Genomic DNA, 16,344 nt, shown 5'->3' with positions numbered 1-16,344 from the left:
AAGTACTTGATGTTAGTATATACGGGTGTTTAGAATTGAGATTCAAACAAGTATATTCAAAGTATATTGATATGTTAGTATGTTATTTTAATCATAAATTATTATTTTTTGTTCTCTCTTTTTCTACCTCAACTTCGATATTGATGTGTTTTTTTTTCTTCTTACCAGTACTAATTAGCATAATTGTTAAAATTTTTTATTCTAAATTTTTGTTATTGATGTGATAAGTATTATTGCTGATTATTATATTAGAATTTAAAAATTAATTAAAAATCTATATTTTGTAAATTATTTTTTAATAATAAAATATAAATAAATTATGTGAAATAATAAATTTTTTAATTTTTAATTTAAAAAATATTAAACTTAAACATTTAAAATTATAAAAAAAATTAAGTATACTAAAAATATCTATATTTCAGTTATTTTAATCGTTAATTTTAATTAATATATATTATATATATTTTTTATAATTTAGATTAATAATTAAAATAATTAAAATATTGATATTTTTAATATACTTAAAACTTTTTTAAAATTATATATTAAATTTTTAATTTTATTATATATTTAATTAAATTAATTCAAAAATCATTTCAATTGAACCATTGAATCAATTATTTGACCGGTTGGATGACATGTCAGTTCTCGCAACCTTGGTTAAACCCCTAGAGTTCTTTGCAGTTCGATATTTTCCCTCTCACTTCACAAAATCAGACTCCCCCTAACCTGCCACCGTCCACTCCGACCTTCGTCGACGCACGTCCTTTAACACGCACCCTTTAGCAGCACAAGGTAACTCTGTAAAAAACATGGAATGTATCTTAGATAAAAAATATCGTATATTGGATATGTCCTTTCTGATTCAAAATTTGCATCTTGATTTAGTATTTTCTTTTCCTTCTTTTTATTTTATTTTACTTTAGTTTTTCTTTTTCTGCTTCGTTAGGGACCAAAAGCAACAATGAGTGTGATTCAGAAGTTTTTCATTGCTTCAATGTTCATGTGTGCTGTCCCTGTTGCAATTTTATATGGTTTTAACAATAATCTGTTTCCTGGTAAGTTTTCATAGTTTTAAGTATTTTTAGTTGTTTATTTACTGATTTCTCTTTTTTTCCAAGTGGTTGTTGGTTTTACTAGATAGTTTCGTTATCTTACATTTGTTTAAGAGGATGGATGTATATCAATTTTTCAAGTATTGTAAAACCCGTCTGTTTACTTGTTTTATGCTTTTTTGTCGAAGAGATTTTTCTTTTTAATGTCAGCAAATGTTATTGCATCTTGAACAATGCATTAAGTTGGAATTTGCCTTTATAAAGGCATTCAAAATTTCTAGTCAGTGGCAGTTGATTTTTCACATTGGCTTCCATTTTTAGTGGTATCTGCAAATTGGAAATATGTAATAGTCATGGCAGTCTTAAACTGCAAGTCAGATGCTTTCTTGTTTCTTATTTATGTTTGACATATAGACCGACGATCATACAAGAAACAACTAATCCATTTAATGTGTTATTTCATACGGTGCTGAGTAATCAAGAAAGCCATTTATAATAACCAAAAGATGAGAGAATTGAATTATCAGAGGGCTTATTCCCCCCTTTTTTTTTCCAGGTGGCATTATAGCATCCTTTGTTCTAGCCAACCCCACCTATTGGGATAATGGATAAGGCTTTGTTGTTGCTATTGACCTTTGTTGTATTGTTAAGCACATTTGGAATTGTATTTTGTCAACATCTTTCAGTACTTCAAATGCTGACCATATCAACTTAGTTCTCAAAACAGAACCCTTGACTCTCTTGGTACATATTTACTTGTTTATCTGAACTGTTATCTAAATGTTTCCATACTAAGACTATTCAAATATAAAGTTCCCGTTTGTGTTATTTATTGAGGGTTACATTTCCCTTGCCTTGTTGGAATGGATCTCATCAGTTTTCTTGTTTATTTCCTTTAATGTTTCTTGAATGCAATGTAGAGTAATGTCCCATAAACAAATGTGTAAGATGTAAAACTAGATTACCTTGTTCCCTTTGTGTAACAGGAACAGACAATTTGTCCCCTTACTCTGTGACACTAGTGAGTGGATTTCTTGCGGTTATATCAGTTAATGTAGTCATAGCATTTTACATATACTTGGCGATGAGAGAACCTGCCGAAAAACACAAGCCAGATCCCAAATTTCTTGCTGAGGCCAAGGCTAGTATGAAGCAGCCTACAACCAATGCTCCGCAATCTTCTGACTCTCAGAAGAAAGAACAATAGGCTGTGGGTTTAGGCAGTTAGCCCTCTTTGTTGTACTGTTCTTCTTAGGAAGGATAGGGGAGAAGGGGATGAAGGGTGAAGGTCTTGAATTGTGCATGCTTTATCATATCTTAGTTATGAAGTTTGCATATGATCCATGTTGTGCACAGTCTGTGTTGACAGTATTTTATGTATCAACTAATCAATTTGTTGCTCCGTTGCACAGGATATTGACAATTGTTATTTCTTGGTTATAACAATTTTTATAAGTTAAATTGTGTTTTGTTGTTAATAATTGATATTGATGTATATAGTTAAAAGTGACAAACTATTTTAATATTACAAAGTTCGTTAAATCTTCATATTGCCATTTTTCCAAAGATGAAGTTATTTTTTTTTTTTGTAAATGAAAACTATGTAGTGTTTCATCTGAAATAAGTATTACTTTTAAAACTTTTTGGCTTATAACCTCAGTTACCCTCTGTTTTTATCCATTAATCCTAAGGAAGAAGTTGAAGCCAAAGAATCTTGGCTCTGTGCAGTAGCAAAAGTCACCATTTTTCCTTCACCAAACTAGCAAGGAAGAAGACGTCGTCATGGGAACCGTTGTTAGCAGAGACATTCCTCAGGCAGGTAAAAAATGTTGATGCTTTTGCCAGTTAGTGTACCTTTTTATTAGTTCCTTTCGCTGTGGTCCCAATGTTAAATCCAAGGCTCTAGCCATCTCCCTATACAAGGCCAATGCTTCCTCATAAATGCCATTTTGAGCATTTCCGGCAATGACAGTGGTCCAACACACAACATCCCTCACAGGTATTCTATCAAATACCTTTCTGACACTGTCTATGTTCATAGCCATGGTGCTGCAATTGGCTCTGCATCTCTCAAACAATTAGGGCTGGCAATTCATACCCTACCCGCGGGTACCCAACTCGGTCCAACCTGTTCGGATAGGGTAGACTATCCGACCCGCTGCGGGTAAGTAGGATATGGTTTGGGTATTCCTGCGGGTAGGGTAGAGTCCTATAACACATTTTTTAAAAATTAGGTATATAGTGAAGGAAGTGAAAGTTGAACCCACAACCTCCCTTGTGTAATGACTTACAATAAGTAAACAACAGTTAGTTAATTTAGTAATTTAGAACATTAGTTTTTTATTTTTTATGTTATTAATATGTATAAAATTCGAAATGATTGAATTTTATATTTATTTTGAAAAAAATTGATATTTCTGTGGTAGGGTAGGGTTTAGAGTTTTAGGGTGCGGATAGGGTTAGGATTGAGAGATTCTTAACCCACGGGTGGGTAGGGTAGGGTAGGGTATGGTAGAGTTTTAATAAAATTTTCAATTCGTGGGTAGGGTTAAGGTAGGGTCAAAATCCCACTTTACCTACCCATTGCCAGCCCTACAAACAATCCATCATGCACCTTACCTGCCAAAGAGTACATATTTATCAAGGCATTGGCTGTGTACAAATCAAAATTGAAGCCGAGATGAAGGATGCAGGCATGAAGAGATTGGCCGAGGTAGAAGTCCTTCAGAAGGGGCGCAAGCTTTAAGGAGAGAAGGGAATATGTGGCGGTTAGGGCGAATGCTAAGTGCCCTCATTTGACTAAGGAGGAGAATGAATGGTTGAAGAAGTCATGGAAAGTGTAGCACTTGATGATGGAGGTCCAAGTAAGAGGAGGAGGGTTTTGCAGCAGAGTTTCAGGGTTAATAATGGGCGATTTTGCACAGTTCGGGTTTAGAAGATGTTAAAATCAAATAATATTGAAGGACCAATTTGTCCTCATCATTTGGAGTATTTCCACTGTGGTATTCAACATACATCTCATTAACTTTAATAGTAGACATAAGAAGCGCCGTTAGTTACTTAGTTTTTACATTAGGAACTAACATACGGTTGTAACATGTCCACGTTTTTTTTTTTGATGTAATTGTTACATTTTTTAGGGACTAAATTGTCTTAACGCAAAATTATAAGGGATCTAGTGGCAACTTTACACACACACACTCTATCTATATATATATATATATATATATATATATATATATATATATAAAAGTGTATTAACCCGTGTCCTGATAAAATTAAAATTATAATTTTAAATTATTTTGTTATGATTAATTTAAATTATAATAATTTGATTAATAAAAATATAACATGTTATGTATTATTTGTTTTTTCTTAAACTAGTGTTAAATATATTAACTCTAAATAGTTATTAATTGGTTTTAGTAATTTACTTTTTTCAATAAATCAAACATATATACTTAATGTGACCATAAATAACTTAATAATATTTAGACTCACCAACAAATTTTTATATGTTGTTTTACTGTCAAATAAGAACATATTAAATTAATTCAAAATAAATAGTAAATTATTAGAAAATTATAATACATAAAATTCTCTAATAAACAATGAATAATTTAAATCTACTATAAAACAACTCAACACTTTTCTTTTATGCCTACAAAACATATACCTGAAATAATATTATATCAATGTTAGTATACAGTTTTACAATTATCGACCGTATTTAATATACATGACTCATTCTTAAAAGTTATTCTATACACGTGTGAAGTCGGAAGATAAATTACTGGATTTTATTTTATTTTTCTAAATTATTATAATTATGTATTATTCAGTAAATGCTAATTGTAATATTGTAATATAATTATAATAAAGATATTTTTCTAAAATAAATTTAGAAGAGAGAATAGTACTTTCATTTTGGAGGGAAAATGAATTCACGAGGAATTGACACATCACTTTTATTAGTTGATAATGTATTAAATATTAATTTTATATAATTATAATAAAAATATTTTTCTAAATTAGTATAATCATGCATTATTCGTTAAATGTTAATTGTAATATAATTATAATAAATATATTTTTCTAAAATAAATTTAGAAAAGAAAATAGTGATTTCATTTTAGAGAAAAAATGAATTTAGGAGGAATTAACACCTCACTTTTATTAGTCGGAGAAAAAATCCAATTTTAGTATATTTTGTCATTATTATACATTTTTCTCTAATCATATATCCACTGTTTTTTTTCTTTGTTTCAGCATTTTGAACTTGGGTTTAACTTCTCGTAGTTCTCATTTCTCAGTCATTCTATTAGATGTAGTTGATAACTTGAAATTCTTTGATTAATATAGGAGAAAAATATATTATTATATGATAGAATTAATATGAGTATATTTTATTATTAAATAAACAAAGTTAATATAAAATAAAATTATACATAAAAAAAGCAAAGAAAATAAAATTAAAATAACAAAAGTGATAAAAAGATTATTTTTATAATTTTGTTTTGTTATTTTTATGTATAGAAAATTAGAAAATGGTAAATTTTTAACTAAATTAATTTATATTTGTTGTATTCAATTTAAATAAGTAATAAATTATCTTATTTTAATTTATTCCTTAAATTTATATATCATAAAAATTAAATCAAATAATTAATATATATAATTTTAAATTGTGTGATACTTAAATATCTATTCAAATCAATTAGTTGATATAATTAATTATCATAATGAATTGACTTTAATGAGTTAAACAAAATAAAATAGAAGCATGCTAAGTTAATTCTATCATTAAAGGTAAAAATTCGATTTTTATATGATAGAATAGATAATATAATAGACGGCGAGAAAGAGAAAGATAAACATTTTAGATCCTAAGTTGTTTCATTTGAATGTTGCAATGTGGGTATCATATTATTTTACTTATTCTACCCTACGGACCCTTTTGTAACTTTATTTTAGTATCAATGGAATTTCACTACCTTTGAGTACTAAATTAAAATTCAAAATGAAACAAAAAAAGTAAAGAGTATAAAATTATTGATCGAAAAAACACTATAAATAATAAAAGCCAAATTAACTTTAATATTAAATTCATTAATACGATTTTAATTTTATATAATAGTTAGAAAATAGATTAGTAAAAGCAAATGGAAGAATAGCTTTAATTAGTATTTGATAAAATATTCATTTAGAATAATTTAAAAATATAAAATTATGATATTATTAAAAATAATATATTTTTATGTTAAAAAAATTATATTTAAATAAAATATTTATAAAATATAAAATTTAGAGTAACATAACTTCATTAACATTAATCATTAATCAATTATGAACTAACATAAAATTATAATATAATTTATTTATGAAAAAATAATCAATAATTAATATTAATAAATATAAAAATCATCTAAACACTTTGATTAAAAGTATGAATGGTTAATTATTATTCATTATTAATAATATTTTTTTCATAACAAAAACTAAAAATATAATTATTCAAATTTAAATTTTAGAAAAATAAATGTATAAGTAACAAATGATCTATTTTATCATGTATATTATAAATTAATGAATTAAACTAACTGATATAATGAATTATAATTAATTAATTGGTATAAATTATAATAAATTATATGATATTTAAAAAGAAAATAAAATGAATAAAAAAATAAAAAGAAATAGAAGAATAGAAGACTACAATAAAATAAATTGAATGTAAGTTTTTTTTCTTTTTACAAATTTTATATCACATCCGCTTCAATAATAATAAATAAAAATACATCAACTTAATATCTAAGAACAAATGATGAGATAAAATCATAACACAATTCTAAAATAAAAGTTTAAATTAAACCATAATATCATTACACAACACAAATTAAAAGTAATTTCACACTACAATATACTACACAAATAGATAAATGACTTAAGCTTAATTACAGATTTTTTTTATTTATGCAAACATGATAATACCATGGTCTATAAATGCTTAATGGATAATATATCATATATTGCTCTGAATGATGAGCACGGAAGTTAAAGAGTGTGTGCTGATTTGTGTTCATGATAGTTGCCTTCTTGTGACGACGCCTCATAAGAAGAAAAAGAATTGTTGTAAAAGCTATCAAATGAAAGAGTAATTAGTAAATGAATGATATTTTCTTCTAGCATATATGGTCTTTTATAGTGGTAAAATAAAAATGGAATGAATAAAATTTTGTATTTTCATATTAGAAATAAAATTTGATATTTATCCTAATAAAATTAAATAACTAATTAGTTATATTTAAATAAATAAAATAAAAATATTTTTAAGAATTAATCAAATCAATTAGTCAATACAAATAATTAGTATAATTAATTTTATTTGATTTATTGAATTCAAAAAATAAATTAGAAAATAATTGATTTAATTAATTAGTTGATATAATTAGTTTATTATAATTGATTGGATTTAATAAATTAAAAAAATAAATAGGAAAACATAGGAGACAATGATTTTTTTTAACTAAATTAATATGTATTTATTGTATTTAATCAGTATAAGTAATAAATCATCTATGTTATTATGTATCTTATAAATTAATGAATTAAAAAATTGATATAATAAATTACAATTATTTGATTGATATAAATTATAAATGATCGTGTCATATTTAAATACCTAATCAAATCAATTATTTGATATAATTAATTTACTGTAATAAATTGTATTCAGTGAGTTATAAAAAATAAATTAAGAAACACGCTAAGAAGTATGTCACGCCTATCATGAAGTGCAGAAATTCAATTTTTATATAATAAAAATATACATTCTTATATATGTTATAGAAGTATGATTTGATTCTATGAACTTGCTTATTTTTTTTAACTTGCCGCCTATATTCAGCATGAAATTTTAATTTTTCTAAAATAAATTTAGAAGAGAGAATATTACTTTCATTTTGGAGAAAAAATAAATTAATAAAAAATTGACACCTCGCTTTCATTAGTTGATAATGCATTAAATATTAATTTTATATAATTATAATAAATATATTTTTCTAAATTAGTATAATCATACATTATTCATTAAATGTTAATTGTAATATAAATATAATAAAGATATTTTTCTAAAATAAATTTAGAAGAGAGAATAGTACTTTTATTTTAGAAGAAAAATGAATTTATGAAAAATTGACACCTCACTTCAATTAGTTAGAAAAAAATACAATTTTAGTATATTAAGTAGAAGTATATTATTATTATTATTATTATTATTATTATTATTATTATTATTATTATTATTATTATTATTAAAAATATTTTCGATTGATAATTGATAAGTAGTTTAATAATGTATTAAATATAAATTTTATATAATTATAATAAAAATATTTTTTTAAATTAGTATAATTATGCATTATTCATTAAATGTATTTATTTCGAAAAAAAAATAAATTCACGAGGAATTCACACCTCACTTTCATTAATTGAGAAAAAATCTAATTTTAATATATTAAGTAAATATAAAAATATGAAAAAAATATTTTATGCAAGAAGTTATGAATAGATCACTTGTACAGAAAAAATGTCGCCATCTAATAAATAATCTTGGACGACTTGAGTGGCTATTTTTTTAGTTATGAATTTGGAGAGCTTGTATCTTTGAAGAATATGGAGTTGATTTTTTTTTAAAATCGAAAAATACAAATTAGAGCCTTAGTTTTACAAGGGTTAGAAAATTGAGGGTCAAATTTGAGGAATGCAAGATTTAAATTAGGGAGTATATATATCAGTGTCTTCCATTTGTGTGGATTCAGATTTTTTTTAGACGGAACAAATGAGAGCATATATTTTGGACATAAAAAGAATTATAAAATACAAAATTGAAATCTATGGGTCAGTTTTTTTGAATTAAGAAAAATTTTAATTAATTAAAATTGAAAACTGAGGGTTAGATTTGTAATTTATATATATTTTGTATTTTGCTTACGTAAATTTTGTCTTTTTTAATTCATCTTCTTCTTCTTTGTTTTCTTACTGTGTTCATTTTGTTTCCTTTTTACGTTTGCAACTTTGAACTAAGGCTGAGGGGAGAGACATTATTTTAAAAAAAATGAATGATAGAGTTATGTTAAAATTATATTATCATGGTTAGATATTATTACAAACACTTGAGAGAGTAAGTTTTGTATGCGAGAATTCATGTGATGTTATTGTTTCTTTTACAATATCATTTGAAAAACTAAAATGTGTTATTTGTGAAAGAATAGATCTGCATATACCAAAGATGATATCGAGTATTTTATACTGGTATCCTATATCAGTGTTTAGTGGGTTTGTTCATTTCCAAACGAAGTATGTCACGGATGAAGAGAGCAAACAAGAGATGTGGATAGAAGAAAGAGATAGCCTTGTGTAATTGCTTATCAAACCCACCCTCCTATGTCCATGTGGTACACGCGGTTATTGATCACAAAACTCCGAGAATTGTGGAGCCTGTTGGGAATAAGTAGTATGACCACAATCCAATCAATCACGTGTCAAATAATTTGTTATTGTTATTATATTAAAATATTAATATAATAAGGTCTTTGATTAAATTTAGAGATTTATCATTGTGATAGTGATCATAATATTGAGAGATAAATCTTTTATAATTTAATCAAAATTGTTCTTGGTCATAGAATTATTAAAAAGGATATTAATAATCCGAAAAGATCAATATATATATAATGGTCTTCATTGGATGAAGATTAATAGATCTCATTTATTAAATTATATATATAGATGGTGCATTAGAGATATGACCATTGAACTGACTCACTTTGAGAATTCCTAATGGTTATTGATACGTAGCCTATAAGCTCAGTCAACAGAGCTGATCTCGCCGAAACAGAACTCTGATAACCATGATACCTCACCAAACAGAATCAAGTAAACAATTAACACCAAAGAATCCGAAAGCTCCAACAAAACACAGAATCTCAACTAACTAGAATCGGGATACTCTCGGCAAACTCGGAAAATCCCAAAACAAGCTCTAACCAACTTACTTCCAACGCCTATATAAACAGATAAAGTAACTTCACATAAGACAGGTTACACAACACACTCATTCTTATTTAGTTAACATACTCTCACTTAATTCATATTCTTACTTGAGCGTCGGAGTGCTTTTTGCAGGTGCTCCCGCCGCCATGTTCTTCCTCAGCCGAAGTATTATCCTTCCGCCGAGCATTGTGATCTGCAGGAGGGACTGCTATACCTCGGCACCCACAGGACGTAACATTTGGCGCCCACCGTGGGGCCCTGATTCGATCTAACCCCACTTATACCTTTTGAAACGCTCTGCCTCTTTTCTTTTACGCAGGGATTCTGACCTCCTAGACATGGCTGAAAACGGAGCTCAACCCTTCAATCAAGCCGAGTTCCTAGCCCAAATGGCCGAGCTTCAAGCAGAAGTCCGGAGATTAACCGAGCTCTCCGCACAGAATAACGCAGGAAAACATGAGGGGAATAGCTCTAAAAGCTCAGCCCAGGGAAACTCGGACCCTTTAGTCATCACTCCGCCAAAAGAAAAATTGACGCTGGACAACCCCTTTTCCGAGGAAATCACGAATTTCAAGATGCCTAAAAACTTCATTTTACCTAACTCCCTAGAGCCTTACAGGGGGATTGGTGACCCCCGAGCTCATATTAAAAAGTTTCAGTCTATGATGTTCTTTAATGGCGCTAATAATGAACCTATACTATGTCGTTCTTTTCCCACTTACCTTGATGGTGCTGCTTTACTGTGGTTTTCTAAATTATCTGCAGGGTCAATCTCGTCCTTCGAGGATCTGGCAAGGTCCTTCATTGACTACTTCGCCGCCTCGAGGATATATGTCCATGGATCAGACTATCTCGGGACAATAAAGCAAGGACAACATGAAAGTCTCAAAGACTACCTAACCCGATTTGCTGAAGCAACCATGGAAATTCCAAACTTAGATCCTAACGTCCACCTACATGCACTTAAGACCGGACTCAGACCAGGAAAGTTCAGAGAAACAATAGCGATCACTAAACCCAAAACATTGGAGGAATTCCGAGAAAGAGCCGCAGGTCAAATGGAAATCGAGGAACTACGCGAAGCACAAAAGCCAGACAAGCTGCCGACCAGAAAGGAGGAAGAAAAGACATTCAGGCCAATGAGCAGGAAGGATCAAAAGAAACCCTTCAAACTCACCCCAAAGTTTGATACTTATACCAAATTCAACACAAAAAGGGAGAACATAATCAAGGAAATTCTCCACGCCAAAATAGTTAAACCTCCAGCCAGAGCGGGAAGCTATCAAGACCAATGGTTCGTGGACAAAAGCAAGCACTGTGCCTTCCATCAGAAGTACGGACACACAACAGACGAATGTGTGATAGCCAAGGACCTATTGGAAAGGCTAGCTCGACAAGGGCTCTTAGACAAGTATGTCGAAGGACGGAAAGGCAAAGAAACCAAAAGGGAACCGGAGGAGCGAACAACAAGTAAAGAAGGATGGATAGCAACAGATCCCCCTAGAGGAATCATAAACTGTATATCCGGAGGATATGCTGGAGGAGGTGAAACAAGCTCGGCACGAAAGAGAAGCTACCGAGCAATGCTAGCAATTGAAGGAGCACCACCTCCAACAAAACACAACACAACAGAGCCAGAAATAACCTTTGGCCAGGACGACCTAATCTCAACAAGCCCAAACCTCGACGACCCAGTCGTCATATCCGTCCAGACAGGAGAGTTACTGGTAAGAAAGGTCCTTTTAGACCCAGGTAGTAGCGCTGATGTACTTTTCTATTCCACCTTTATAAAAAAGCAACTGTCTGAGAAAGCCATGCAACCATCAACCGGAGAGCTGGTTGGGTTCTCCGGAGAAAGAGTTCCAATTAAGGGACACATTTGGCTAAAAACGACTATGGGCGACCCCCCATTCACAAAAACCATTGACATTCAATATCTAATAGTCGACTGTCCTAGCCCTTATAATATTATTTTCAGAAGACCCGCCCTGAATAAATTCAGAGCGGTAGTATCTACATTACATTTGTGTGTTAAGTTTCAGGTACAGAACAAAATAGCAACCGTACATTCGGACCGACAACAAGCTCGGCAGTGTTACAATGCCAGCCTAAAGAAAACTGATACGCAAACAGTGGCTCACCGGAGGACAAGATCAACATCCGAGATTTTAACCCTTGCCGAACTAGACCCTAGAGAGGACTTCCAGGAAAGACCTCAGCCGATAGGCGAGCTCCAGAAGATTCCTCTGACTTCCAGGGACAAGCAGTTCACTTACGTCGGGCGAGCACTAGAAGGAGAAGAAAAAAGCAAACTCATAAGAGTACGGCGAGATAACGCCGACCTATTCGCCTGGACACCAGCAGACATGCCAGGAATAAATCCAAATGTATTTTGCCACAAGCTCGCCATAAACAAATCCAACAAGCCGGTAGCCCAGAAGAAAAGGAACCTCGGAGCAGAAAAAACAAAAGCAGCTCTTGAGGAGACTAAGAAACTCCTCAATGCTAGCTTCATTAATGAACTCCGCTTCACTACATGACTCTCAAATGTGGTAATGGTAAGGAAAAACACAGGTAAATGGCGCATGTGCGTCGACTTTACGAATTTAAACAAAGCTTGTCCTAAAGATGCTTATCCTCTACCTTGCATTGATAAACTAGTAGATAGTGCTTCCGGGTTTAAAAGCCTAAGTTTCATGGATGCATACTCTGGATATAACCAGATCCTTATGCACCCAGAGGACCAAAACAAAACGGCTTTTATAACGGAACATGGAAATTTTTGTTATAAAGTTATGCCTTTCGGCCTTAAGAATGCAGGAGCAACATACCAACGGCTGATGGACAAAGTCTTCCAACAACAAATAGGAAGAAATATAGAAATATATGTAGATGATATGGTAGCAAAAACTCCGAAACAAGGGTCACACTGAGATGACCTACAAGAGGTCTTTCAACAAATCCGAGCATACAACATGAGGCTCAACCCAGAGAAATGTGCATTCGGAGTCCAAGGGGAGAAAATTTCTCGGATTCATGCTGACTTTCCGAGGAATTGAGACAAACCCAGAGAAGTGTGAAGCTATACTCAAGATGAGCAGCCCAAAGACAATAAAGGAAGTACAACAACTAGCAGGAAGAGTTGCTGCGTTATCACGATTCTTGCCAGCAGTCGCAGACCGATCCTACCACTTTTTCCAGACAATCTCGAAGAACAAAAAATTCAACTGGACAGAAGAATGCGAACGATCTTTTACAGAGCTCAAACAAATACTGTCGTCACCACCAATACTTCAGAAACCAGAATTCGGTAAACCATTGTTTTTATATTTATTTGTTTCTACCCATGCTATAAGCTCGGTGCTAGTCTCCGAAACAGGAAAAACACAAAGCCCAGTATACTTTGTCAGCAGAATTCTACAACCACCAGAGACCAGGTACCCGACGATAGAACAGCTCGTACTAGCTCTGGTCACAACAGCGAGAAGGCTAAGACAATACTTCCAAAGTCACAGCATAGTAGTCAGAACCAATCACCCACTCCGACAGATCCTAACTAAACCCGAGTTAGCCGGACGTTTGACGAAGTGGTCCATCGAGCTCTCCGAGTACGACATCGAGTATCAACCTCAGAAGACCCCGAAGCTACAAATACTGGCTGACTTCATCTCCGAATTTACAACTGATCACAAATGGTTGGATCACAACTGGGAACTTTACGTCGACGGCGCAGCAAACAAAAACGGAAGTGGAGCAGGAGTAACACTCAAGAAAGACGAACAGGTCATAGCCGAGCAGTCGTTGCAATTTTCTTTCCCAGCAAGCAATAACCAGGCAGAATACGAAGCTCTCCTAGCAGGACTAAAGCTCGCCCAGGATTTGCAAATACTTCAACTAACTGTATATTGTGACTCACTCCTTGTGGTACAAAAGATCAAAGGCGAGTTCCAGGTAAAAGATCCTTTGTTGGAGAGGTACTGGCTCATAACAAAGGATCTCATTTCGAAATTTCAGAAGTTTGAAATAATACACATAAACAGAGAACAGAACACAAGAGCCGACGTTCTCTCCAAATTAGCCACAACAAGACTAACACCATGTACATCCACACTTTCACAACTAACACTAGAAAAACCAAGCTTTGAATTAAATAGTGTTATGAGTATTATGCAGGTGGAGGACTGGAGAACACCCTTTATTCAGTATATCAAAACAGGAGCCATCCCAAAGAATGAACAAAACACACAGCTCTTCAGAAGACGAGTGAGCTACTACACAGCAATAGGAGACAACCTATATAGAAGAGGATTCTCACAGCCCCTCTTAAAGTGCCTCAGCAAGGATGATGCCGAATTAGTGATGGCAGAAACCCATGAAGGAGTGTGCGGCAATCACATTGGTGGCCGAGCTCTATCAGCCAAAATATTAAGAGCAGGATACTATTGGCCAACTATAAAAAGAGATTGTATGACCAAGGTTAGAACATGCGACAATTGTCAAAAGCACGCTAATCTCTCGACAACACCAGCTGAACAGTTGCACACCTTAGAGGTAAGTTGGCCTTTCGATAGATGGGGACTAGATATACTCGACCCCTTCCCGAAAGCGCCAGGACAGGTAAAATTCCTCTTGGTATCAATAGATTATTTCTCCAAATGGATCGAAGCACAACCCCTGGCCCGAATCACGGCCGAAAAGGTAAGGTCTTTCCTTTGGAAAAACATCATATGCCGTTATGGCATACCAAAGGAAATAATTTCCGACAATGGAAGACAGTTCACAGACCATAACCCCGCCATCTTTTTACAAAACATTAATATTAAACACAATTTTAGTTCGGTTGAACACCCTCAATCCAATGGCCAGGTAGAATCGGCTAATAGAGTTATTTTGCAGGCTTTAAAAAAGAAGTTAGACGATGTAAAAAGCGAATGGACAGACCTTGTACCAGAGGTCCTTTGGGGCTACAACACCACTATCCAATCAGCAACAGGAGAAACCCCGTTCAAGCTGGTATACGAAGCCGATGCCCTTATACCAGTAGAAGTCGGAATGGCTAGCTTGAGGACCGAGCTATATGATAGGAACAAAAACAACACCGAACGGCTAACAGACCTAGACCTAATCGAGGAAGAAAGGGAAATAGCAACAATAAAACAGCTAGCAATGAAGCAGTTTTTACAAAAACGACACAACAAAAAGGTCAGCCCAAGGACGTTCGAAGAAGGAGAGCTTGTCCTTAGAAAAACAGAAGAAGCAAGAAAACCACATGAACACGGAAAGCTAGCAGCAAACTGAGAAGGCCCATTCCGAGTTTCTAGAGTGCTCGGAAAAGGAGCCTATCAATTACAAACATTACTAGCCAAACCAGTCCCCGGAAATTGGAATGTATCCTCATTGAGGAAATACCAATCATAATGTACACCGAAGCGGATGAAGGTACTCTTTTTCCCATTTTGAGGTTTTATCCCGATAAAAAAGGGTTTTACTCAAAAGGGTTTTAACGAGGCCGGACACCCTATTAATCCAATAATTACAAACAATTTCAGAACGATTCCAAATACTAGCAACAGATATATCATACTATGACTATGATTCACAAAGCTGCGGTAATAACAAAAGGGTATACCCTAACAGATATACGCATATATATATATATATATATATATATATATATATATATATATATATATATATATATATCAAAACAAACTAACCGAGCTTCATACTCGGCAAAAGTCTCAAACAGCCAAAACAATCATAAACAAGTCAAGACAACACTAAACAAACTATCGAAACATCAACTTAGGCCCAAAATACTACTCTATCTTGTCTCCGATGCTCGAACTATCACTTTGCTTGTCAACTTCATCATCAATCAACTCGCCGTTAACAATGATTTTCATAGCATCAAGTTTGGAAACGTCAACCTCCGAGAAAATAGCTCGGACTTGATCAGTAGCCCGCTCAAAACCTTGGGCAAAAGCCTCATATACCTCACCTTCTAACTCCTTCACTCAAGCCGCCAAACGATCACTATCAGACTTCAGAACTTTGTTCACCTCAACCACCTCACCATGAAGGCGCCGTTCCTCAGCTAGTTCCTCCTCTTTTTCTTTCAGAGATGAAGAAAGCTCGATATTCTTTTTATCTTTCTCTTGAACGGCAGCAGACAACTCAGAAATATCAACAGATTCCTTAACTTCGGATTCAACGGCAAGCTCTTGAACTCTTC

General features: G+C 32.5%; 1 protein-coding gene across 1 annotated transcript; it reads left to right on the top strand.

The window, feature by feature from the left end:
• Nucleotides 1–638: 638 nt before the first annotated feature.
• Nucleotides 639–2,511, top strand: LOC112736550 (uncharacterized). Its single transcript, XM_025786056.3, has 3 exons — nucleotides 639–795; nucleotides 950–1,058; nucleotides 2,042–2,511. The coding sequence occupies exons 2-3, from the start codon at nucleotides 965–967 to the stop codon at nucleotides 2,260–2,262; spliced, it is 315 nt and encodes a 104-aa protein (XP_025641841.1). The 5' UTR covers nucleotides 639–795; nucleotides 950–964; the 3' UTR covers nucleotides 2,263–2,511.
• The last annotated feature ends 13,833 nt before the right edge of the window (nucleotides 2,512–16,344 follow it).

The sequence above is a fragment of the Arachis hypogaea genome, chromosome 2, assembly GCF_003086295.3.
Source record: "Arachis hypogaea cultivar Tifrunner chromosome 2, arahy.Tifrunner.gnm2.J5K5, whole genome shotgun sequence".
In the NCBI taxonomy this organism is placed as follows: Eukaryota; Viridiplantae; Streptophyta; class Magnoliopsida; order Fabales; family Fabaceae; genus Arachis; species Arachis hypogaea.
Note: the sequence above shows the minus strand (reverse complement) of the source record. Positions and strands in the feature narration are given on the sequence as shown.

Coding starts and splice junctions, on each gene's coding strand:
- LOC112736550 (XM_025786056.3), top strand. CDS start 965: ATGAGTGTGATTCAGAAGTTTTTCATTGCTTCAATGTTCATGTGTGCT. Junction 1,059..2,041: donor TAACAATAATCTGTTTCCTG/GTAAGTTTTCAT, acceptor TTTGTGTAACAG/GAACAGACAATTTGTCCCCT.